This window comes from Sphaerodactylus townsendi, linkage group LG08, assembly GCF_021028975.2.
Source record: "Sphaerodactylus townsendi isolate TG3544 linkage group LG08, MPM_Stown_v2.3, whole genome shotgun sequence".
Lineage (NCBI taxonomy): Eukaryota > Metazoa > Chordata > Lepidosauria > Squamata > Sphaerodactylidae > Sphaerodactylus > Sphaerodactylus townsendi.
Genome location: NC_059432.1, coordinates 36,704,238 through 36,729,868, shown reverse-complemented (window position 1 = coordinate 36,729,868; position 25,631 = coordinate 36,704,238). Strand labels below are relative to the sequence as shown.

Genomic DNA, 25,631 nt, shown 5'->3' with positions numbered 1-25,631 from the left:
TCTCTAACTTAAGTGATACAGTCAAAGTCTTAAACAAAATATATGAGAGAAATAATTGGCTAGATGATGACTAATACTTTGAAACTCAGGCCAAAGATAACTTGGGTACTGTTAGCAACTGAAGGATTACGAAGTCAGTCTGTTTAGCAGAGGCGTAGCTCCAAGGGGACGGGGGGATGCACCGGGTGCACGCCCCTGTGTGGGTGTGGCGAGGGCATTTCGGGGGCGTTCCAGGTTGGGATGGGGGTGTTCCGGGGCGGGACTGAGGCGGAGGACGCACCAGTGTACCAGGCGCTTTCCCCCCTTGCTACACCTCTGCTGTTTAGTACAGGTCTGCTTTCCCCTAGAAGTGTTGTTTGAGAATGCTTTCAGATTTTGGATCCCAGATATCGTCTCAAGTCTTCCTTTGACTTTCAGTACATTTGTGAGCCTGTAGCAACCTTCTTCAACAAAGCTCGACCCCAGTTAACTATATGTTTATCAGCTCCAGACAGCACTCGCTGCAATAAGTTTTAGATAGCGCTACGCTTGAAGACTGTTCACAATCTTTAAGATTTAAGGAGCAAACATCACTGCCTTCCATTTACATTTATTGAAGAGATTCAAGATTGTGCAGAAATGTAGCTAGAACAGCGCTTTTATTTTCTTTAGTTGTGAACAGAATGCGTGCTATGTTTACTATAATCACTGAACAGAAGAATGCCTTCGAATGGAAGTCATTTACAGATATATTTATCGGGATGTTAAATGACAGAAGGAAGAATGCTAATTTTCTTAGCTGGGTTTCTTAAATTATGTGCCCCTTGGAAAACCTGTAATACTGCAATTTGTAAAAGCTTTTTCAAACACGAGACAGTGTGAATCTGTAATATCACATTGCTCAAGCATATATTACAGCACTTCCCATATGAAAACAGGAACACATGGGCAGCAGTTTATAAGTACACCTGTCCTCTCCATTATAAAATGCTGAAGTTGCCACCTGACATACAGTAGATATTAATTTATTCTGCAATACCTTGGCCTCTGACAAGGTATGATTAGCAATCTAAAACAGCTTCCTTTAAAACATCACACAGATTTAATTTGCAATGGCCCCAATCCTTCCTGGAAGATAAAATCCAGAATGTGGTGCTAAGAAACTGCTGTGCTTCCAAGACTTTTGGTCCGTAAGGATCCATCTTTAACGTTCACTTGAAACCTCTAGATCAGGATGTTTGAGATGCAGAGTTACAACTATGATGCACACCTCTACCTTTTCCCATCAGATTCTAAATGTGGCTTATAAGCCATTGTTTGATCAAACCTGAGTTAATTATGATACATAAAGGTTTTATCCTGACTTGACCCTGTTGGAAAAATCCCAGATATCTTCTACAACCCCTTAAAAATAGGACACAAGAAACAGGGATCAAACCTGGTTCTAATAAGTTGACTGGTGGGACTCATGTAATGTTTGCCCAAGATCTGTATACCATATGCATTAATCATGAATACACTTTATAGAGTTGCCTGGTCCAGGTGGGCACCCAAAGATGTCCTGGAATTACTACTGATCACCAAGCTACACAGATCAGTTGCCCTGCAGAAAAAGGACTCTATGCTCTATGCCCATTATACTCTGCTGAGTAGTTAGGTAACCCTAACCCTCTCCCAAAACCTCGCTGTCCCCAAGCTATACCCCAAAAATTTCCAGAAATTTCCCAGTCTAGAGTTGGCAACCATAGTTATGCTGACTTTATACCTCCCCCCCCCCCCAAAAAAAAGGCATTATGAGCTTGGAAACTCCCAAAGTCCTCCTTTATGCTGTCCACTGGACACAGGTGGGGCCCATTCCAGCATTATGGAATATCCTTGCTTAGGAAGTGGGGATGGCCCCTACACTCTCCTCCTTCCATCAACAATGCAAGGCCATTCTTTTCAGTGTTCAGTTAGTATTATTTTAATTGTATGTTACGCTACCTTTGAATCACCATGGGCAGTAGGAAAGGCAGCATAAATAAGTAATGAGTAATTTGATGACAATGTCACATACTTGGGGAACAACAGTGGATTAAATGTTACTTTTATTTATCTAAAACATTTATATCCCACTTTATCTCTTTCCGTTCAAAGCACCAGTTAAGAAACCACTAGAGTGGAACCATGTTCCAGAAAACCCCTTTCTATGTTCACATTGAGGCCTCCTCCCTGGCATGGCTCTGCTTCAAAACTTCTTCAACACTAACTTTGCCAGATAACCCTTTGTTTTGTGATGAGACTAATATACACCTGTTTTACGAGCTGTGTGTGCAACACATTATGGTATGTAAAAATCTTACATTTTAAAGCTTTCAGGAGGGATTATGCAGCAGTGACATTTATTCTTGGTTTCATTAAAAAAATAAAAAAGATGTTTTCAAAATAGCAGCTTGTCACTTTAAAAATAATGTTATAAACTACTCCGATATGTTAACATACACTTGCTTCAAATGAATTAAGGGCTGTTAAAGAATGTAGACAAGAAAACTGGTTGTTTTGCAGCCATATTTTGAATTAACAAGGCAGATGCCAAATTCCCTCATGGCAGTTTAAAAATTATACGGCAAACCATTTTTCATTTGAAATGCTACATGTTTAAGAAATATAGAGAAGTTACAAGGTAGTTAGAACTGAAACTGAGGTGATTTACCTGGAGAGACAGTTATCTAATATCACAGAATATATGAAACAGACAGTACATCTTGGATCTGAATGTATTAAAAAGCTTTGGGTTGCAGAAAGTTCACACTGATTGCCATAAAGAGGCACAGATAAGTGCCTACTTATCTCAGTACCAAGATGAGTATTGGCAAAAATTCATTTTCCAACAAGAACTTGGATGGGAAGGGCATTTGGGTTGTAGAGAATGGATGTTAAGGAAATAATTTATGCTGTCTTTATTCATGATATTATATTATGGCTGACTCATTAAATCAAAGGCCAAATTATCCAAAAAGTGTTGCTAATTCTCCCATGGTAGTTTAAAGTTACTGCAACAGCATGGGTATTAGTGTTACCTTGTTTTGTTTCCTTGTCAAACTCATTTATTGAATTTGAATTAAAATTATCATGCAATATCCCTCAAGACATACATGGCCACTGCAATAATCTGAAATAATGATGCCAAAGGAAGCATATTCAACATTGTAGCCATTTACATTTTGTTACCAGTTCAGCCTTCCTCCAACTATTGCTTAGAAAAAGAAATTACGTAGCAATATCTAAATAACTAAGCCACCACACAAGGGACCGAAGTTTACTGAAAAAATAGTGAAAGTTAATACTTCTGTTGTCTTCCACCAGAACCTGGTGCTTTCTTCAACTAGGTTCATGGTCTGTTTTAAGAGTATGCTTCCTGCTCGCTCTGTGTGTGTGTGTGTGTACACATTTATTTTACTTTTTATAGATGACATTGATATATTGATGTAATGTTTTGAACTTAAGTAATAAAATAAAAATTATTTTTAAAAAAGAGAGTAAGCTTCCTGCTCTAGCTCTGAAAGAAGGCATCTGTTTTAACTCCACCAGTTCAAGGCATACAGATATTCAGTAGCTAAATCTTTCATGGCTAAAATTGCCCAGGCAATCCAAGAAAGCCATCAAGAGAATTTTGCCATGGATCCAAAGCAGAGCAGGCACAGGGCTATTCCTTGGATCTCCTACATGAAAATTAAAAAAAAGAATAGCTGTTCTGACAGATCCAACTAAGCTAATGAGAGAGGATTATGTAGATTCAGGAGTAGAACAGTGTTTAACATACAAACTAATTGGCTCCTTGCTTTGGTTTCTGTTAAATTATTTACATTTCATATAATTTGTACAAAGTAATCAACAATTTGGCATGCACTGTTAGCTGGGTGAATTTTACTTCTCACATAATTTGGTTACAGTGTACTTCACATGTACATGCTTATTACAAACAGACGTTTACACTTATGAAGCAAAATGAATTAGTAGCCATTTGTGATGCTTTTTCAAACTGTTTAACCCAGACCCTTTCCCCAAGGTCAGTTTTGAGGCTCATAAATGCAATATGTGTATTAAGACAGGGCAATAGCTGAATTCTCTCAGCTTTCTCTTTTCTGAGGGAAAAAGAACCCAATGAGCACTGGCTGCCATTTTGTTTTGAGTCAGCCACCTGAAAAGCAAGGACCAAGGCAGCTTCTTCATCCTCTCACACAGGAAGTGGGTTTGTTTTCTAAAGATACACCTTCCGAGAACAGAGAACTTCTTTACTGGGTTCTGCCCAAGGGACCCACCCAAAACAGCGAGTGTTTGCTACCAGACCTGTTCATAACAAGTTATTGCAGCTCCAAGGTCGCACCTAGATTTTTATTTTAATTTCAAGAGCTGGCAACCCTATATTCCGTCGTGGTAACAGTCATTTTTACATTCAAAGCACTTTCCACCTATTCCTGTTCGTGAAGTTTTAGTATGACCTCAATAAAGAAAGTAGTATGCCTGTGCAGGACTTTTCAGAACAGTATTCTGACCTCACAATCTAGACTGGGTGTGGTGGCTTGCTACACAAGACACAGTGACACTCTGTAATTGTGGGGTGAGGTTACTTTCAAGAATTTAAAAAGTACAGTAGCGTATGTTTCAGGTCCAGATTAGTGTTCTCTTGGGTGCAAGGATTTCCACTCAAGTTTCCTGGGTGCAAGGATTTCCACTCAAGCCCACCTATGCTTTCCCACTGCAGCCCAAAATGCTTCCTAACCTTTTGTCTCAGGAAGACAGTGGATATAGGAACAGGATATGGGAGGCATTGCAGGAGGCTGTGGATTTGGGGAGGAAAAGAAATACCCCACAGGAGAAACTGCTACTCTGGATCCAAGCATGTTGCTGGTGCTGGAGAGGAGGAAGCACAGACTAAGATTTTTTTTTTGCTTAAGAATTAAAGAAAGCTTAGAAAATAGTGTAACAAATTCTATGGAGAAAGATATAGTATACTCCAAGGAGGAGGTTACAGTTCAGCACCTGCTGTATACGGAAGTACTCTGCTAAAAACAAGATTTTAAAATGGCAAAGGCTCAGGCTTCATGTGCCCGTTTCACACACGTAACGCAAAAATCACAAACTTATATAGGGGGACTTGTTCTGTCCTCTCACTGATCACTGGATGAGAACCACACTTTCCCAGCACAACATACTAATCTAGAAAATGTTTCTATTGAACTAACAGGGAAACAGTACATTCCTATGACTATAATCCATATTAATGTAAACACACACCAGACTATGGGGCTTAAAAATAAATGGTTCTGTCATTCATTTGCAAATAAAATGCTGCAGTGGGTTTAATTAACAGTGTGATTTTCCACTTTACTACATATTATGTACATTCTATTAAATGAAAATTCAAAACTGGAAGAACAACAACTTTATAAGCCTTTGAGCAGCTAGTCCTAAGAATCATATTTAGCCTTAAGCATGTACTACAATCAACTGTACCAAAATATGTTATTCACTTGTAACATTTGCATTCCAAATGAAATCTCAATAGTCATTGGAACCCATTTAATCCTTCTAGTGGACAAGTTTCATTATGCAAATAGAATTCCATTTTCACAGAAAAACATATTCATGGAACGGTCCCATCCATTGAAGTCAATGGGGAGAACGCACACTGTTAATTAGCATGACAAAACTCGCATCTCTCTGAAGCCCATGGTACATTTCTACTTATTTTTCACCTAACACTCTTATCCATTCAATTTAAAAATCAGAATATTTCAGCAACTGCTTTCAGAAAAAACACTAATCTATATTTTGCTTTTGGATAGAAAGCACAATGAGTTTTTGTGCGGAGGGGAAAGGAAAGGCGCTTGTAAGCCACCTTGAATCTCCTTATAGGAGAGGAAGAGTCAAAATAAACTAAAAGGAAACTTAACAAATGTTGGGAGGAAAAATTATTGGTCTACATACGTCGACCATCCTGCCACTCTTGCTGTGCATACATATGTAACAACATATATTCCAAAATATCACAAGTCCTTTGGACCATCCTATTACCAAGCAAACTGCACCTGGTAAAAGTTGCCATAAGCTTCTTACTGTTCAGGGAAAAGGGTATGAGGAACCATAACAACAGATCCCTAAACTAAAACAGTAGAGTTCTTATAAGTGCACTAAAAACTAAAACCACATTTCTCTCAGAAAAGTGAGACTGCTGTCATACTTTCAAATTCTGTTAAATGCCATGATTGTACTATACACATTCATTGTTTAATGTCACGAAATAATTAACCAAAATCTGTAGTTGCCTAACGAGGACAACTACAGACAAACAATGAATTTACATCATTAAGGGAAAAATCACCCAAAACAAGTTTCCTCCAATGTACAAAATATATTATGAGCATCTGAACTAAGCCATTTAATTGCTATAACAAAGTTTACATAGTTTATGGTAACAGGATAACATGGAGATTGATCAGTTGATTAAATGCAGAAAGACAAGTTTTCTGTATTAGCACTTATTTTTCTTATTGCCCCAAATACAGGAAGTATTGGATACATACCACTTATATAAAATATATATTAATGAAAGATAACTGTGAACTTACTATTAAGAGCCATAATGTTATCTGTTCCCGGATGGTGAAAATTTATACCCATACGACCTGAACAGAAACATAAAGAGAGAGAATATTTTACTGCTGTGTTTTAGATATATTCGGTTATTTGTCAATATCAGATTTTGTAATTAAGGTAAAATGATTATAGCAACAATGAAACTAATTGGGAAAATTCACACTATTAAAATTTAACTTTTTTAGATAAAAGTATTTAGCACAATATGAGAAGACTGTTCAAGATACAAGTCACCACAAAACAGAAAAAATGGTACAATGTTGCAAGTACTTTGCCAATCTCATATTTTTCAAAATAGTATTTAATATCATTCTACAAATTGGTATTTTAGATCAATGCAGATGACAGATAATTCTCCCAGATCCCTATAGGAAACTAATCCCTGTAGCAAAAATAAGATTCTGAAAGAAAAGTATGGTATTGCCTCCTTTGCTAGTTCTGCAGTGAGAACTGGGGGGCGGGGTGGGGGCGGAATCTCTTCCAACTAAATTCTCAAACCGAGTTTTCACTTTCTTGTCTAAGTCCATCTGTATTCTTCTGGTACTATAATCTTTTCCACCAAAAGATCTAAATACAATTGTAAATTAACCCGCCACTGCTTCCTAGACCTTATTTTTAGTAGAATTATCTGTGGGGTTCTAGTACATACCTTGTTCTGTCCCCCCTCCTGCCCCATTAAAATTAAAAATTAAAAAATTGTCCTTACCACTTTGTAGGAGATTGAGGATTAGGCCAGGGCAAACTTAAGTTTCATTTTTTTTTCATTTCTTCCCCTCCCTCACCTCACCTTAGCATTCCTATTTTAAAAACTTTCCTTTTTGTTGCACCCGCCATTTTGTGTCAACTTCAGGAACCTCCATGCTGCTACGCCTGCCATTTACAGAATGTTTCCAGGAGTTTCCTCTGCTTGCAGCTCATCCAATGGCCATTTCCATGTATAAAGTAGATTAACAAAGTTTGTTTCTCCTGGAAATTTTGCACACATGTTGTTTTGAGGGAGGCATCTTTGTAGCTAAGAAGAGGCCAAGTCTACCCATTGCTTCTTAATGGAGGAAGACATGCCCTCTACCATTGTTAGATGTTAGAAATGGCCATCAGATGAACGGCAAATGGAGGAAACTTCCTGGAAGATTTGAAAAGCCCGCTCCTGCTCCATTGACCATTATTTCAACAGAAGGGAATGTCTCCGTTTGAAAAAGGCATAATTTGATATAAGAAAAATATAATACATTATAATACTGGCAATGTTGTTTATTTTTTTAAGTTCCTGAAGCCCCTCCCCCCAATTCTTCCCAGATAAGCTGCTAAAAAAGAAGCTTGTTCAAGGTGTGCAGCAGGGAACCCGGCTTCTGCAAAGTATTGTGCCCTCTTCACACCACAGAATGGCAAAAAGGCTACATTCCACAGAGGTCAGAAGGCAAATGGCAATTTTTGGATTAAATCAATAACAAATCTCCAAATGTTTAAAGATAGCCATTTATTTTACATGCAGTTTAAAATTGAACCCAATATGACCCATTGTTATGCTATAATGGTACAGAACTGACCATGAGGCAACTGCTTATTTCACAGTGTGCTGAAATACCTTTTCGTTCTTATCTCTTAAGGAAAATCATGTCACACTAATGAACGTTTTCAAATTAGGGTGGCTAACTTCTTCAGCTGGGAGGTGAAAATCTCAAGTCTCCCAGGGACAAACTTCTCTGGTAATGATATTTCACCAACCATATTTAGCAGGCTAGGAGTGAGGAGTTCAGTCCCCAGGTCTAAGAAAGCTGCACTGTATTCCTTCATCTAAGGCTGTTTTTCCACTTTCGAAAACCTCCATGATATATCCAGGAGAGCAGCTGCCGCGGCGCTCTTTATCTTGCTGTTGACTTCACATTGCTACCCGGCTCTCCTCCACTTGTACCAGGAGATCTTTGGCAATGTCTTCCCCCTCCCCTGCTCCCCCCACACATTTCCACCAATTTAGTTGACTTGGCACTGAACAGGCGCTGCACTCCTCGCCCCCTGTCTAAAATCCCTGCATGTACTCCAACCCCCCCCCCCCGTCTGAACTTCTTGCGTTTGCAAGGGAATCGCCACCCTCCCATTCGCAGCACCTTCACACGCTGCTCCTCTGCAAAGTTTCTCATGTTTTTGCAAGGTTTCTCTCTTCATGTTTTTAATTCCACTGCAAAGGGGGGTTGGCACCCATTCATTGGAGGGGCGGGCCAGAGTGGGGAGAAAGGAAAAATGGTGTTGTTCTGCTACTGAGGAGGTGTCTCAGCAGTGGAAGCCACCAGAGCAATGGAGGGGCATTCCAAAAGGTCCCCAACCTTTGCGGTTCTGGAAAGTCCCGTAGCAAAGCCACTGCTGCAGGGCAGCACTGGGGCAACAGCATGCCAGACACGCTGCAGTGCCAGGTACTGTAGCATTCCCCGTGCCAACAACGGGGCTTTTTAAACCTGCAAAATCAGCCTAGCAGACCTCCCTCCGAGGAGCAAATGTTAAGACTGTCTCACCAGCTCCTATATCACCACACAGGCCACAGGGAAAAAATATTTTATTCTCAATGGGAAGAGCGGCCACTGGCTGAATGAGATACATTTAGGTGAATCCTTAATTTTAGACATAGCCACATAAGAATCGTATACGGCACACAACGGCCTGCCAAAATACTTATCAGCACAAACGCTGCAATAAGATGTTACCTAGACCAGCTGACTTGTTTTACAGTTCCATACGAGTGAATAAACAGGCTTGCTACAAGCTGCAGCTCTGATGCATATTTAATCTTTTTCCTACTTTCCTTTGCCTAAGTTGGAATTGTGCTATTTAATCAGACACAAAAATAGAATCGAGTATGTGACATCTGGTGAGGTTTTGTGTGTGCGCGTGTGTGTGCTCGTTCAGTAACTGTGCCAGGTGCTGCCTGCGTGACATTTTGTCACCTGCCCTTGGTCTTCTATTTTTGTTGCTCTTGACAGCTACCTTCCCAGAAAAGGAAAAATGTCAAATTACATGTGTAGAAACAGATTTTTTTAAATAAAATTAAGTCCTACATGGCAAGAAGTTTCTATACTAACCTCATTCAGTGAGGTAACTAAAATGGAAATGATAATGCTTGATAGTAATTTTTTGATTTAGGAAGCTGTGTTTACCAGCAGAGTTACTAGTCATTGCCACAGTTGCAAAATATATTTAAAATGTGTAAGATCAGATTGAGTTCTGCACTTTATTTTAGAGGTGCCCAAAATCTTAGTACATAATGAATACATTGTAATTAGTAATAAGACAGCAATTGACTGAAGCTAATACTAGGGTGTTTTTTAAGATGGTATTTTTTGCTTCAAGTTTAGTCAAAGTTTAGTCATTTTGTTTCAAGATTCTGAAAACAGCCTCAAATATACAGGTTTAATTTTTATCAGCATTTTCCCCACAGCCAAAACATCAGCGTTTTCCCCACGGCCAAAACATCCCAGGGGGGAAAACTGAGATCATACATACCAGGATGTTTCCATCTCGGTTCCTCCCTCCGCACGGCAGCCCGTCAGCGCGTTCAGGCCGGGAGGAACAACTCCAGGTGATTATTCATGGCCCCCAGTTTACTTTCATTTTCCTCACCGGCGATGCCGTGCATGTGCAAACTGTCCCGTTTTTCCGGTGTTCTGATTGGCTGCAGCCGGTGAGGCGGGAAAAATAAACTGGCCTGTCTCCCTCAGTGCTTGCATGGGAGCGGGAGCGGCACAGTTTTTTTTTAAAACAACCGCCAATTTTATTGTTTTTTTTAAAGGAACGGGATAAGGGGAAACTAGCGGGGCAAGGCCGAGTTAGACCCGGAAGCCATGCGGAAGTCATGGCCAAACTGGGATGGTTCACTTCCTTATCCCAGGATATATTGGACATGGGGAAAATGCCATAACCTGCTTGAAAGTTTGAGAGTCATCACTTCTGACCCTGATGCTCAATTTCTGCTTCCTTCCCAAGCACCATCATTCCTATTGTAGATGGTTTTCGAAACTATAGTTTGAGGTTCAGAAATAAATTTTATTAAAAATTTTATATACCCATCCTCAAATGATGGGTCAAGGCAGTTAAAAAAAATGTAGCTGTCAGCTATACTGCCCGAGCATATACATGTTGTAAATACTGTACATCTTAAAACATTATAAGCATAAGAACTATAGAGAGACAGAAAGAAGCACTCTCCTACATATGCTGAACTACATAAATATCAATTATTCAACTGCCCTCAAAAACTTTACAATGCCTCCAAAACCATGCTATGGTGGGGATTCTACTGATCTTCCTTGGAAAGTGGCTCCAAAGGAGCAGCAGTGCACTCTAATCTGGAGGAACTGGGTTTGATTTCCCACTCAGCCGCTTGAGCTGTGGAGGCTTATCTGGGGAATTCAGATTAGCCTGTGCATTCCAACACATGGCAGCTAGGTGACCTTGGGCTAGTCACAGTTCTTCTGAGCTCTCTCAGCCCCACCTACCTCACAGGGTGTTTGTTGGGGAAGGGGAAGGGGAAGGGAAAGGAGTTTGTAAGCCCCTTTGAATATCCTTACAGGAGAGAAAGAGGGAATATAAATCCAACTCTTCTTCTTCAAAGGGAGGTGCTATGGCTGAGTAGATTTATGATTGATCTTATAGATCTCAGAGATGACAGACTCTAAAGAAACCCTTGAGAAGATCTAAGCTGCAAATTCTTACATTCTATATTTCAATCTCTTCCCCAAAACTTGGCCAACTACTTATTTACAATATTTTTGCCCCACATTCTTGAACAAAAGCGCCCAAGGCACCTCGCAAAAACATCAAAAGGAGTCAATGGCCATGGAAAAGTGTCACCTGCTTAAGCTATGATTGGATTTTAACTTTCTACCTCCTCAAAGGCAGTAAGCCGGTTAACGATAACCCATGTTTGGAGATTTTGAAATGCAACCGGATTCATAAATGCTCCACAGGGAATAAAAACAGCAGCTCTTGATCTCTGCAGCCTGGAATAAAGAGCTGTTGGGGGCAACAGAGACCTGGACCTTCGTCTTTGGGGGTTATCGGCTTGCTAGTATATACAGAGCTGATGATAGGAAAAGGGAACCTGTTGGCAATTACAATAAAACTGATAAGAACAGACTGACTCACATAGAGAATGCTTTCTAAGTCAAAATACTACAGCTGAATAAGATCCAGCATGCCATCATACAATCTATTTCAAGATCTTCGATGTAATGAAATTGTAGCAAAGTAATCTAGTAGATGCTCTTCAAAGCAGTTTTGTCTTTGCAATCTAAATCCTACCCCCAGGAAGAGGAAATGCTAATGGGGCACTACAACATGTATGCCCAGTTCTCATTAGGTGGCATCATGAGGTGGCATGAGGTGGTTGTCTCTGCTCCAACTTATGGGAACTTAGACACAGATTCCTTACCATCACAGGTGATTAAACACTGTCAGAAGTCCAGTGAACCTTTGGCCAATACTCAACATCTCTTTGCTAGAAGGTAATTTCTTTCAGACACTTAAGAAGGCAATGGCTTTATTCACTATTGAAGGGGAAAACTTTCCTTGGATAAAAACTTAACTAGTTGCTGACCTATTAAACTTCCTTTCTTTTTGAGCAACATGACTAGGTGGTAACAGAACAACTTCTGGTATATCTGAATTATCTATATTTGGTTTGTTTCGACTTAACTTTAGGTCTGGTTGTGGGATGGCTTTGGCCACATCTACAGTTGTATGCTCACAGATAAATATGAATAATTCTTCCCTATTAATTATATTGAAATCTTTAACGGACTTTGATATGGTTGACCGTGATTGATATCTTTTTAGATCATTTGGAGCAAGTGGCTGACATCCCAGGGAGAGTCTTCTCTGATCATTTCAGCTTTTCCTCCTCAATGGGACAGAAAGGGTCATAACTGATAAAACCCAGTCATCCTCCCCAGGCTGAAGCATGTGGGCTTTGAAATAAACTGATGACATCCATCCTTGTATTTCAATAACTGATCAAATAGAAGTGGCCATATATCCTAAATTACTACCTGAATGCAGTGGTTGGGCATGAGGGAGAGTAAATTAAAACTGAGTGAAGACAAAAACAAAGGTGATGCTGGCAGGAAACACTGACCTTCTAGAAAAGGCCAACCTGCCTATAACAACGATAGTTCATGCAACCCTTTCTGAAGCATTGCTGGAATGAGATTTGGTGTTTTTTAGAAAAGGTATATTGCTGAGTTCTCCTTCCCTCCACGCACAAGTCCAGGTGACACATTTTATGTAGGGACGCCCTCAAAGAGGATCCAGACATTTAATCAGAAGAAAAACTACCTTCTAGGCTTTTGGCTGGTGTTGGGTGGCACACACAAACACATGCAACCTATTTTTAGATGGTTCCATTAGATCCAATTTGTTTCCAGACTTATTTTAAGGAGACAGTTTTTACTCATGAAGCTTTTCATGACCTACATACTTGAAGGACTGCCTCTCCCCATATGAGCCCACATGCCAACAAAGGTCTGCTCAGCAGGCCACACTGACAACGTCCTCTGTCAGGTTTGTGCAGCAATAAGCAGAATGTATGTGATGGCTCTCATTCTCGGAACAGACTGCCACAGGACATACACATGGAAGCCCTCGTTCTCATTTATGAGAATTGGGAAAGCTTGCCCATTTTGCATGGTTTTTTGTTGCTCAGAACTGCAGATTTATACTAGACTTTCTGTACTATATTTGTTCAGCAGTCTTATGATAAACTGCCTGAAGTTTTATTGATGTTTTGACTGGTTGTAAGCCAACCTGACCTGTGAAAAGGTGGGACACATTTTTAATAGTTAAAAGCTAAGGGAAAACCAGGAAAACTTCAGGTTAAAAAATTACCACAATAAATTATTGTTAGTTGTTTCTCTTTAACCTACAGTAGTGGCGAACCTATGGCACTCCAGATGTTCATGGACTACAATTCCAGTTGGCCATGCTGGTAGGGGCTGATGGGAATTGTAGTTCATGAACATCTGGAGTGCCATAGGTTTGCCACCACGGACCTAGAATAAGAAACCCACTTGAAACCATAGTTTCAGAGTTTGACTTAGAAGGGAAACCATAACCATAAATGACTGATCGGGGTATCACTGCAAACTATGAATCTCCTTAAAGGAAAATGAAAGGAAGGCTGTGAAGGAGAGATTGTGAGCAGATGTTAGAAAGTCTTGATATCTGAACTGACCCACTGTAACATGTTTAGGAAATATACCTGTCCAACTGAAAAGAATTTGATTTAACAGTCAATACTTATAATAAAGTATTGCTTCTAAGTACATTCTAAATACCTGGAGTGCTTAATATTACACCTTTAAAAATCATGTACAAATCAAGAATTCAACACAAATATTAAAGCAAAATCTATCTGGTTACCTATATGAACCCTACTTATTATGCCTAGTAAATTCAGTGGCCTCAGCTAGATCATCAGGCTTATTTGAAAAACACCTAAAGCACAAAACTTAGCAGATATCCAATTTCACTTGGACTGAGGTATTCAAATGAGCAAGAATTCTTATGGTGAAAAAAAGCTACTCAGCATAATAATGAACATTTACATTACAAAATAGCACAGTATTAATATTATATCCCACAGAATATAATATTGTACATTTGTTGAGACATTAAAGGTATATTTCATGTATGTCAAGATACTTACTATTTTAATGTTAAAGAGAAAAATTTTCTCAGATTTGAAAAATTTACTCTCTTTTCAACCTTATTTGAAAATGTAAAGTTCCTCAGAGTCTAACGGGAAAAAAGTAATTTCCACTGATTTATTTATTTCACAAAATAATTATTCTAGAAGAATGGTGGTGGGGGTCCTATATTTGACGAATCATCCACATAATGGCTCAAGAAATCTTCATTGCTGAGAGCTGTTCTAGATGTGACAGAGACTTCATGGCCGCCGTGAGGATGTCATCACCATTTTAAACTGAGCAGGACGGGCTGAGGTGCTCTTGCTCTCTCTCCCGCACTGTATAAAGTGCCAATGTGACCACATGTACATAAACACTTGTGGCTGTTTTGGCATGTGAAAAGTCATGGTGCGGGGAACTAAGATGCCACACAGAACACCCCTCAGCATTTTACAATCACTTCAGAAGAAGGGTAGGTTTTTATACTCTTCTTTCGTCTACCTTAAAGAGTCTCAAAGTGGCTTACAATCACATTCCCTTTCTCTCCACATAACCTTGTGAGGTAGATGGGGTAGAGAGAATTCTGAGAGAACTGTGACTGGCCCAAGGTCAGCCAGCAGACTTCACATGGAGGAATGGAGAAACAAATCTCCATTTTAGACTCTTAATCACTACATGCACTAGTTCTTCTGGTGGCCTAAACACACTACCTAGGGGAGCAATCACTTGCCAATTAACCAGGATGCCTGCAACTAGTTGACAAGCAGAAACCAGCCAGCTAAAGGGGAAAATAATCTGCAAACACAGTGCAATGATATTGCTTCTGGGGTATCACAACAGGGCATCACAATAGGGACACCTCCCACCAAAAATTCTAGGGTTTCCACAGAGTTTTTGAAGGACAGTGCTTGAGTGTCCCAGTACAATGCTGGCACTTCCAAGGTAAATCCAGAAGTGATGACATCATGCTGCACATGAGGACTGCTGATGCCTCCAGCACCTCCTCCATGAAGTTCTTGCTGATGTCCGGGGAGGGGAGGGAACCTAGCTGACCAACAGCATCACATCTAGTTTGGCCCTGAGAATTACCACATGAGATGTGTACAGCTACAAAGGAGCTCATAGTGGACTATAGAAGGAATAGCTCAGAAATTCAGCCCTTGACTATAAATGGAGATCAAGTGGAGCGGGTGGCTAGTTTTAAATTTCTGGGCGTTATGATTAAAGAGGATTTGACCTGGGGAGTACAGACTGCCGCGGTGGTTAAGAAAGCCCAGCAAAGACTGTACTATCTGAGACTTTTAAGGAAGCAGCAACTGGATGGAAAACTCCTGGTGTCCTTTTACCGCTGTGCTATAGAGAGTGTCCTAACCTACTGCATCTGTGTATGGTTCTCCAGTTGCACAGTGGCGAATAGGAAGGCGCTCCAAAGGGTGATCACCACTGCACAAAGGATTATCGGCTGCCCTCTCCCCTCCTTGGAAGAAATCTATAATGCCCGAAGCCTAAATAAAGCCCAAAATATTCTGAGGGACCCGTCTCATCCAGCACACTCTCTTTTTAAACTGCTACCATCTGGCAGACGATACAGGGCCCTCAGAACTAGGACAAAGAGGTTTAGAGACAGCTTCTACTCTAGAGCTGTGGCTATGCTAAACTCCGCTGCTTCATATTGATGTATTTGGGGCTGTGTAGGGATGGGTGGAGGATGATGATGTATGAGTCTGAAATTGTGTGCATCGAGGAATGCTGCTGTAAATTTCGTTGTGCGTGCACAATGACAATAAAATGCTTATGCTTATGCTTATGCTTACAGCCTACCTAGCAGTTACAATTTATAGGATTGCCAGCTGTCTGGTTTTGAACTGGACAGTCTAGAATCTGAGCTTTCTGTCTAAATTTGGAAAAGTACCAGACAGAACCCCAAGCCTGAGAGATTTCATTCAGCAACAGTGAGAGATGAAGGCTGCTGCCCAGGCTGATGTTGGCTCAGCTATTCCTACCATCCCCCCCTCTTGGCAGCTGCTGCGGGCTATGCCTCTGATGCTGGCAACAGCAAGGGGTGGAGATGGCTGGTTCTCAGATTGTGAGAGGGAGTTGGCTTACAGTTGTTCTGCCTGCCTTTGTTCCACACCTGCACAGCCAGCCAGAAGCCATCCATCTCTTGTACACAAGGCAGACTGCACCCAGGGAAGATAAACATGCTCCTCTTTCTCATCACTTCTCCATTTGGTGGTAGCCGCTCTCCCATCAGCGCTTATTGCCTTCGTAGGCTCTCCTCTTTCTAGGCCCGTGGGGGCGAACCTTTGGCACTCCAGATGTTATGGACTACAATTCCCAGCAGCCCCTGCCAGCATGGCCAATTGGCAGGGGCTGCTGGGAATTGTAGTCCATAACATCTGGAGTGCCAAAGGTTCACCACCACTGTCCTAGGCTGTAGCACAAGATTTGGATCCCCCCCCCCCCAGTCTGCAATTACTTTTGGACTGTCTTGCACTCAACTTCCCTTTTCTCTACGCCAGGGGTCTGCAACCTGCAGCGCTCCAGATGTTCATGGACTACAATTCCCATCAGCACATGCTGGCAGGGGCTGATGGGATTTCTAGTCCATGAACATCTGGAGAGCCGCAGGTTGCAGACCCCTGCTCTACGCCCACATGCCTTCACTATTTTGAAAGGTTCAATAGATATGATTCACAGATGGTTAGAACGAATGTTGCTCAGGCTTTGGATCCTGAAATCTGAGAAAGCAGAGCTCTGTAGAGCAGCTTCTGCAAGCTTGCTTCACTGCGACAGCTTGCACACACGTGTAGCAATTGCTACCCAGAAGATCCTGCTGCTGTATTAATGTGCCAGCAGCAGTAGCAACAATTTTTTTACAGGCTATAGAGGTGGCCTATATTTATCCATAAAGTTCTGAAGATTTAGTTTAGGAGGAGGGGGTGGTGATTTCTGTCAGTCTCCCCTCCCGCTGCAGTCATGAGCCCTGACAAAATTGAAAAGTTGAAATGGTTGGTTGTGATCTATGATTGATTAATAATGAAAAAAATAATAATGTTGAAGTAAACATCCCACAGGACTCATGTAAATTGTGTATGTACATGGTGTATGTTGCGTAATTCTCTAGCAACCCTAGTTAAGAAACCTTCGAAGTGGAAGCTGAAGCGTCAGCGTTTTTTTGAAATTCATTTAACAGAACATTTATGGAAACAGTTTATATCATTTAAAAGATGGATCTCAAAATTCCAACAAATAGAAAGCACTTCAAAAACAAAATGTGTCCTTACAAAACTTTTTTAAAAAATCAAGTAAAGTTTTCATAAGAGATCACATAGAAAAAGGTACAAGCAAAGAGGCTTCAAAACACAGTGAACATTATGCTTATGTGCACAATTATCAAGTTTTGCCTTTCCAGCCACAGCTCCGGTGACACTGAGCCAAAAAGGGTTAGCAACCAACTGTATTATTCTAGACACGTGATCTCAGCTGACCGGATTTGGGTTAAGAGACTTTGTACATTCCAACAGGGCCTGAAGTTTTAACTCTTATCACAGTGTATTTCAATTGTTGAATAATAAAGGTTTGCTGGAATTTTCCATAGTTCCCATTCTAAAAATTATTTCCTACAACATTTAATAATAATAATAATAATAATAATAATAATAATAATAATAATAATAATAATAATAATAATAATAATAATAATAATAATAGAAGGCAGCTCTGCTGGGATCTGCACGAATACTATGCCGATACATTACAACTTCCTAGGTTTCTGGGTGAGGCTTGAATTTTAATGAAGGCCAACAACCAGCTAAAGATCTGGCAGCTGTGAAATCTACAATAATAATAATAATAATAATAATAATAATAATAATAATAATAATAATAATAATAATAATAATAATAATAATAATAATAATAATAATAATAATATCATCATCATCATCATCCTCCAGTATGGACAATCAAATGAGGAAAGATAATGGCTGCCAGCATTGAAAATTGTGCCCAAAAAAGACCTGGCAACCATAACGAGGGATGTAAACATGGCATTGATGACAACTGAAACAACATCCATCAAACAAACTAATCAGCTCACTAGTGGTCACAAGAGAACTGGGCATTGAAATACCTAAACCCAGGATAAATCAACCATCAAAGCCAAAGTGGAAGATTAGACTGGAACAGAAGATCAGAAAACTAAGATCAGATGGCAGTAACCTGAAAAATATGAAAGAACAAAGATTAAAGAATGGCAAGATCGTGAAAGAATTAATTAGAAGGTACTGGCTAGACACTAGAACAATTGAAGAAGCACTGGAGATCACCAAACAACAAACAACAGCCACAGCGAGAAAAATTGAAAGATATGAAGCAAGAAACATCCAGTACAGACAAAATCAGCAATTTCGTTCAGACCAAAGGCATTTCTACCAAAGCCTCAACACAAAGATCAACGTTGAAAGCAAAAAACCAGAGAAAAATGCAACACTTCAGTTTTGGAAAGATCTGTGGGAAAACGAGAAAGATTACAACAGTAAGGCGCAGTGGATAAAAGATTTTCAGAAAGATGTTGGCCAAAAACAAATGCAGGAGCTGGAAATAACAACTGATATAACAAATCGAAGCAAGAAAGTGAAAAATTCGGACAGCACCAGGACATGGTCAATTGCATGGCTTCTGGCTCAAATACCTAACCAGTTTGCAACCGGCAATGGCCAAGCAGTTCAATGAAGCTATGCAAAATGGTGAAATCGATCAATGGATAACAACCAGGAAGACATACTTGATTCAGAAAGATCCAGCCAAAGGAGCAACACCTGGAAACTACAGGCCAATAACATGTTTACCCACGTTGCTCAAACTGCTCACTGGCATAATAGCAGATTACATCATGGACTACTTGGAAGCAAATAGCATCCTGCCAGTGGAGCAAAAAGGGAACAAAAGGAGGAGCAGGGGTACAAAAGATCAACTCCTGATAGATAAAATGATAATGGAGAACTGCAAGAATCGAAGAACAAATTTGCATATGCATACAAGAAGGCATTTGACTCACTGCCCCATAGTTGGATCATGAAATGCTTGGAAACAATTGGCATCAGCAAAAACATTCGAATATTCACTGAAAAAGCGATGAGACAGTGGAAAACTGAGCTGACAGTCGGAAATGAAAACTTTGGAACAGTCAACATTAAGCAAGGAATTTTCCAAGGTGATTCACTATCACCTTTACTGTTTATCATTGCCATGATCCCACTAACAGTAATTTTAAAGAAAACAAAGTTGGGCTATCAAATGGCCAAAGACTCAGAAAAATTCTCACATTTGCTGTACATGGATGATTTGAAGCTGTATGGGAAATCAGACACAGAAATCCAGTCACTAGTAAACACAGTCCGAATATTCAGCACAGACATTTCGATGGAGTTTGGCCTGGAAAAGTGCGCTACTGTGGCAATAAAGAGGGGCAAGATCACCGAGAGTGATGGGATTGAAATGCCTGATGGCCAACTCATCAAGTGCAACCAAAAGGCCGCTTATAAATACCTGGGCATTTTGCAGCTGGATAACATCAAGCATGGGCAAGTGAAGACTGTTGTCAGCAGAGAGTACACCCAGAGGGTCAGGAAAATTTTGAAATCTAAATTAAACGGTGGGAATACCATCAAGGCCATCAACACCTGGGCCATACCCATCATCAGGTACACTGCGGGAATCATCAACTGGACACAGGCTGAGTTGGAAGCATTGGATAGAAAAACTCGGAAGCTTATGACAATGCACCATGCCTTACACCCACGCAGTGATACTGATAGATTATACCTTCCCCGGAGATCTGGAGGCAGGGGCTTACTGCAAGTACAGCAAACAGTGGAAGAGGAGAAGCATGCACTGGCCGATTATGTGAAGGAAAGTCAAGAACAGGCATTGATTGAAGTGAAGAACAGACATTTGCTGCAAACCCAGAAAACCAAACAAGAATACAGAAAAAATGTGATTAAAATGAGGACTGAAAGCTGGCACAACAAAGCACTGCATGGCCAATTTCTGGAGAAAATCAAAGACAAGGTGGGTAACGAAAAGACCTGGCTGTAGTTAACAACTGGAACTCTGAGAAAGGAAATTGAATCCCTGATTTTAGCAACCCAAGAGCAAGCCATTAGAACAAATTCAATCAAGGCCAAAATCGAAAAATCCTCAGATGATGCAAAATGCAGATTGTGCAAAGAAGCTGATGAAACTGTAGATCAGATCCTCAGCTGGAGCAAAAAGATTGCCCAGACTGAGTACAAACAGAGACACAACTCAGTGGCCAAGATGATCCACTGGAATTCATGCAAGAATTACAACATAAGAACAGCTAAGAACTGGTGAGAACACTGTCCAGAGAAAGTAATGGAAAATGAAACGGTCAAGATCCTGTGGGACTTTCGAATCCACACGGACAAAGTGTTGAAACACACTACACCAGACATCACCGTGATCGAGGACAAGAAAGTGACCATCATCGACATAGCAGTCCCCTGTGACAGCAGGGTCACTGAAAAAGAACAGGGTCACTAGATACCGCGATTTGAAAATCAAGCTTCAGCGTCTATGGCACAAACCAGCTGAGGTCGTCCCAGTGGTAATCGGCACTCTGGGCGCCATCCCAAAAACACTAGGGCAGCACTTGAAACATCTTCGAATTGACAAAATTAACATCTGTCAAATTCAGAAGGCAGCCCTGCTGGGATCTGCACGAATACTACGCCGATACATTACAACTTCCTAGGCCTCTGGGTGAGGCTCGAATTGTAATGAAGGCCAACAACCAGCTAAAGATCTGGCAGCTGTGAAATCTACAACAACAACAACAATAACAACAACAACAATATAGTGCATACAATAAGGTCCTATCTCACCATTCTCCCTTCTACAAACACCTGTGAAGTGGAAGACCCTTTTGGCTACTCCGCTGATTAGAACCGATCTGGGAGCTTTACTACCTCTAGAATTTATGTTTCTCTCAAACTAAAAATGTCTAAGCTAATGAACAGCCCTAATGTAGAAATTTCTGAAGCAGTTGCTACATTTTTAATCCATGTTCTACATGATATATAACAATGATCCTGTTTTTGTATTTGGAATGTATGGTACTTCTGGTTTATGCCTAATAAAGGTTTTTGGATTAGATTGGCTACTCTTCTGTATCTTTTGAGAATGCCAGATATAGTATAGTGGTTAAGAGCAGGTGGACTCTAATCTGGAGAACTGGGTTTGATTCCCCACTCCTCCACATGAGCAGCAGAGTCTTATCTGGTGAACCAGATTTATTCCCCCATTCCTACACATTCCTGCTGGGTGACCTTGGGCTAGTCACAGTTCTCTCTGAACTCTCAATCTCACCTACCTCACAAGGTGTCTGTTGTGGGGAAAGGAGTTTGTAAGCCCCTATGAGTCTTCTTTCAGGAGAGAAAGGGGGATATAAATTCAAACTCTTCATCTTCTTCAATAGAATTGTAATCACTGATGGTGATTACCAGGGACAGCCAAAGTTTGTGGACATTTTTGTAGTGCATTACAGAATGATGTAACTGAGGCACTTTGTTTTGGAAGTATGAATGAACAGGGTCAGCTAACATACTCAATTTAAGCAGCAACACTACAATTCAGAAGATAGACAAGTACAGCACACAGCACAGAGACAATGTTCTCCACTTATACATGTATCTGTTGCCCTTTCAAAAAGGAACAAACAAGAAGGCACTCCTGAATTCTGTTATCAGCAGAATCTCTACTCAGATATTTATACTGCCCATACAGCTTTTGTTTTGTAAAAACAAAAAAATCACCATGTCTGATCTTCTTGTCCACCTAACCTAGATTTCCTGTTTCTTGTCTGTACATTCTGGATGTATTTGGCATTAAGAAACTAACAGCAGGACAATGTATGGCCTGCAAAAACCTCCTCTTCCTCTGCCTCTCTGTTAACATCCAGTGAAATAAACATGTGAAATCATGCTATGAAGCACAAATAGGAAATGAGAAATCCAAGACAGATCTTACCCAAGTGGTCGGCTGAATGTTGCCTATGACGGCATACGTGATATTAAAAATTCAAGAAAAAGAAGAATTTGGAGAGGACATAATACTCAGTTCACAACACAGTTAACAATTTATATTTTGAACTGGTTAATTACAAAGGCCTAGATGTTCACTAATGGTAAGAGGGTTGCAATGTTTCTAATTTCCCCTCTCCCAGCAGAGCCCCAGTTCACCCCTTGTGCTGTTCCTGAAGGCCCAAAGATAAGAACCTAATTCTTCCCATTTCGAGATACATACAATAATAGCAATTGGCCCATGGGAGAAACTTGGTTAGGGTAGTACATGGACCTCTGACTTTTGCAGGGTTCAGGGAAACAGTTCTTACTCTGCCTTACTAAGTCCTTTTCTGCATGAGTAGTTTACAACTAATCTTGCCGCCAAATACTATTTTTTCTTTGAATTTTCTCCAATGTTTTCCCGACCACTTTAACTGCAATGTTTCCTTTTCTGATCCATTTTCCTGTCAGTTTCCTTTGATCATGTTGAAATAGACTTTATTTCTCCACTCCACCAAACACCCGGTCCTTATCCACACCAGTGTGGTTGCTCAACCTCCCATGCAGTCATTTTCTTTTCCCCCTCTCCCTCCATTTTCAAAGGGAAATTTAAAAAATTCTGTCATATTGGACTATTGATGTAACGTTGAGGCAGACTAGCCCAGCTGATTGGTTCAGCTTTGTCAATTTCACATAGAGCTTGTAATATTAACATTCAGGCAGAAATACAAAGAAGAAAGGGGACATATTGAATCAGCTTCTATTGGATCAGCTTTGTCATTTTCATACTGACTTACTGATGTAAGAGAATTTTGAAGCTGGGGGTGAGTGCATCAGCAATAGAACACTGAGATGCTGGGGAGATTAATATGAGCACTAGGAGTAATCGCTTCATGTAATCGAGGGCTGCTGCACTAACAATTGTGTGTTACTGGAGATCAAATATGACCAAAAATGTGCTTCTTTGTGGACAGGGAAGCTATATGTTGTTTTGGTTTCCATTTTGGGTTGGTAGTTCTCAATGGTAGAAATTGAGACTGAGACATTTTTGAATTGCCACTTCAAAATGTAATTGCACAGCAAGGCTAGAGTCCTGTGCAAAAGGAAGAAAAGGGGGAAGGTTGTTCTTCCGCATCACAGATAATGAAGAAGAACAGTTTGGATTGGTACCCCACTTTTTCTCCTAAAAGGTGTTTCAAAGCAGCTTACAAACTCCTTCTCTTCCTCTTCCCACAAAAGACACCTTGTGAGGTAGACGAGGCTGAGAGAATTCTGAGATAACTGTGACTAGCCCAAGGTCACCCAACAGGCTTCATGTGTAGAAATGGTGGAAAAATCCAGTTCACCAGATAAGAGTCATGAGGAAGAGTGGGGAGTCAAACCCAGTTCTCTAGATTAGAGTCCACCACTCTTAAACACTACACCGCAATGACATCTCACTGCCATCAGGAATAATATGTAGCTTGTGGAATAAATGCAATGGAAGAGACAAAGGGGGGGTATCCCAAAACAACCTGGGGGCGGGGGCGGGGAGAGAGAGATGGAGGTGTGCAGAATGATTTCACAGAAAATGCTTCCAAGATACGAGGTTTGGCCATTATAAATATCTGTGGTAAGCCGAGCATGCAGAAAAAGCCTAACTGATAATGCTGTAATGAAATAAAGCTAGCTGCCCCTACATGGAAGCATCATTGGCTTTAAGGAATATTTGACTTTTTTAAAAAAGGATTCTTTGCTGTAGACAATCAACAACATTTTATCAGGCAATTTACTAGTGCAAGCCCTAGTTGAAGACTTGTGATCCAAGCATAGGTCTCAATTGTAAAATAGCATCTGTTTCAAAAAATTACATTAATAGAAGTCATGACACGATCACATGGATCATGAACAAACAACTGGTTTTAACGTGACAAGACTGTGGTTCTTGGGAAGAAAGAACTAATACTAATGTGCTAGTTTAGAAAATTAAGCAAGCCAGCTGAAGTCACAGTCAGGAGCACCCCATCATCACTTCTTTTAATAAAAGTTTCAAATCATTTTTCCTAATGAAAAAGTAGGACCAATAGGGTTTTCTATTGCTTTGGCAGGAAGGACAGTTGTAGCATCTGCCCCAGTAAACAGAGCTCTCTCTAAAGACTCAAACTGGAGTCCATTTATTCTAATACAGCATGGGGTAGTGGTTAGATAAGAGTGGAAGACTCTTATCTGGAGAACTGGGTTTGTTTCCCCTCTCCTACACATGAAGCCTCCTAGATAACCTTGGACCAAGCACAGTTTTCTCTGAACTCTTTCAGTCCCACCTACCTCACAAGGGGTCTATTGCGAGGAAAGGAAAGTAAGGAATTTGTTATTCACTACAAGACTCCTTACGGTCGAGAACAGTGGGATATAAATCCAAACTCTTTTTCTTAAGACATATTGTGATTAGTGAATTATTATTGGCTAAACTACCACTTTTGTCCTAACCTGTAAAACCTGGAGAAAATTTTAATTACTCATGTTTAGGCTTTTGAGATTAGAAAAATACACAAGATTCTTGAAGTGTGCTATGCCAAGCTGCTGGAGATGAATGAACAACTTCACAAAGATCAGAGACAATAAAAGCTAAGACATTAAAATATTTTGACATTCAGAGTTGCTTCTGTGACCTCCTTAAATCTTTATTTAGAGCAGGTTAAGAGACTAGAACTATTCATTTAACACAAGCTTCAGGGGAGATTCTGGCTATGCCCGAATTAGATTGGAGTGGGCTGAATGTTCTCCTGTACATTCATCCTTAGGCACAATTGCACAGAGAAACAGAACTAGCAAAAATCGGCCAGCGGCCACTTCAAGAAAGAACAGGTGCTTTGAACTTTTCACACTGTCCCCTGACAAAAAGACATTTGATCTAAGCAATCCTATTCGTTCTTCAGGAGAAACCTTCCAAGATTGTATAATTGGCAGAATTAAGTCTTATGATGGCTGATTCTTGTGCTTGCTATTCAAATGCCCTGCTTTTCAAGTTTCATTCTTCTACCAAAAAACCCCAAAAAAACTAATAAGCCTAAAATACCTGCATCCTAGCAAAAATCAGATAACTTAAATTACCAAGACAGCGCTGCTGATGAAAATTGATAATCACAGGAAAACAATACAAAACTTTTCCAAATACCCTCACATTTCAACAGGGCTAGGTGTTCTCACTACAGAATGACTACAGAATCCCTAATACAGCTTAAGCTTCATTTAGCAGGTTAACAGTCTTGCC

The 25,631-nt window shown here is 40.3% G+C and overlaps 1 protein-coding gene across 5 annotated transcripts in view; it reads right to left on the bottom strand.

Moving 5' to 3' along the window:
* CPEB3 (cytoplasmic polyadenylation element binding protein 3) overlaps positions 1–25,631 on the bottom strand; it is a 90,706-nt gene that overhangs the window by 42,813 nt on the left and 22,262 nt on the right. For all 5 annotated transcript variants that reach the window (XM_048506659.1, XM_048506658.1, XM_048506661.1 and 2 more), the window contains exon 4: positions 6,591–6,647. In XM_048506659.1, coding sequence (XP_048362616.1) covers positions 6,591–6,647 — 57 coding nt within the window. The remainder of the gene's footprint in view (positions 1–6,590; positions 6,648–25,631) is intronic.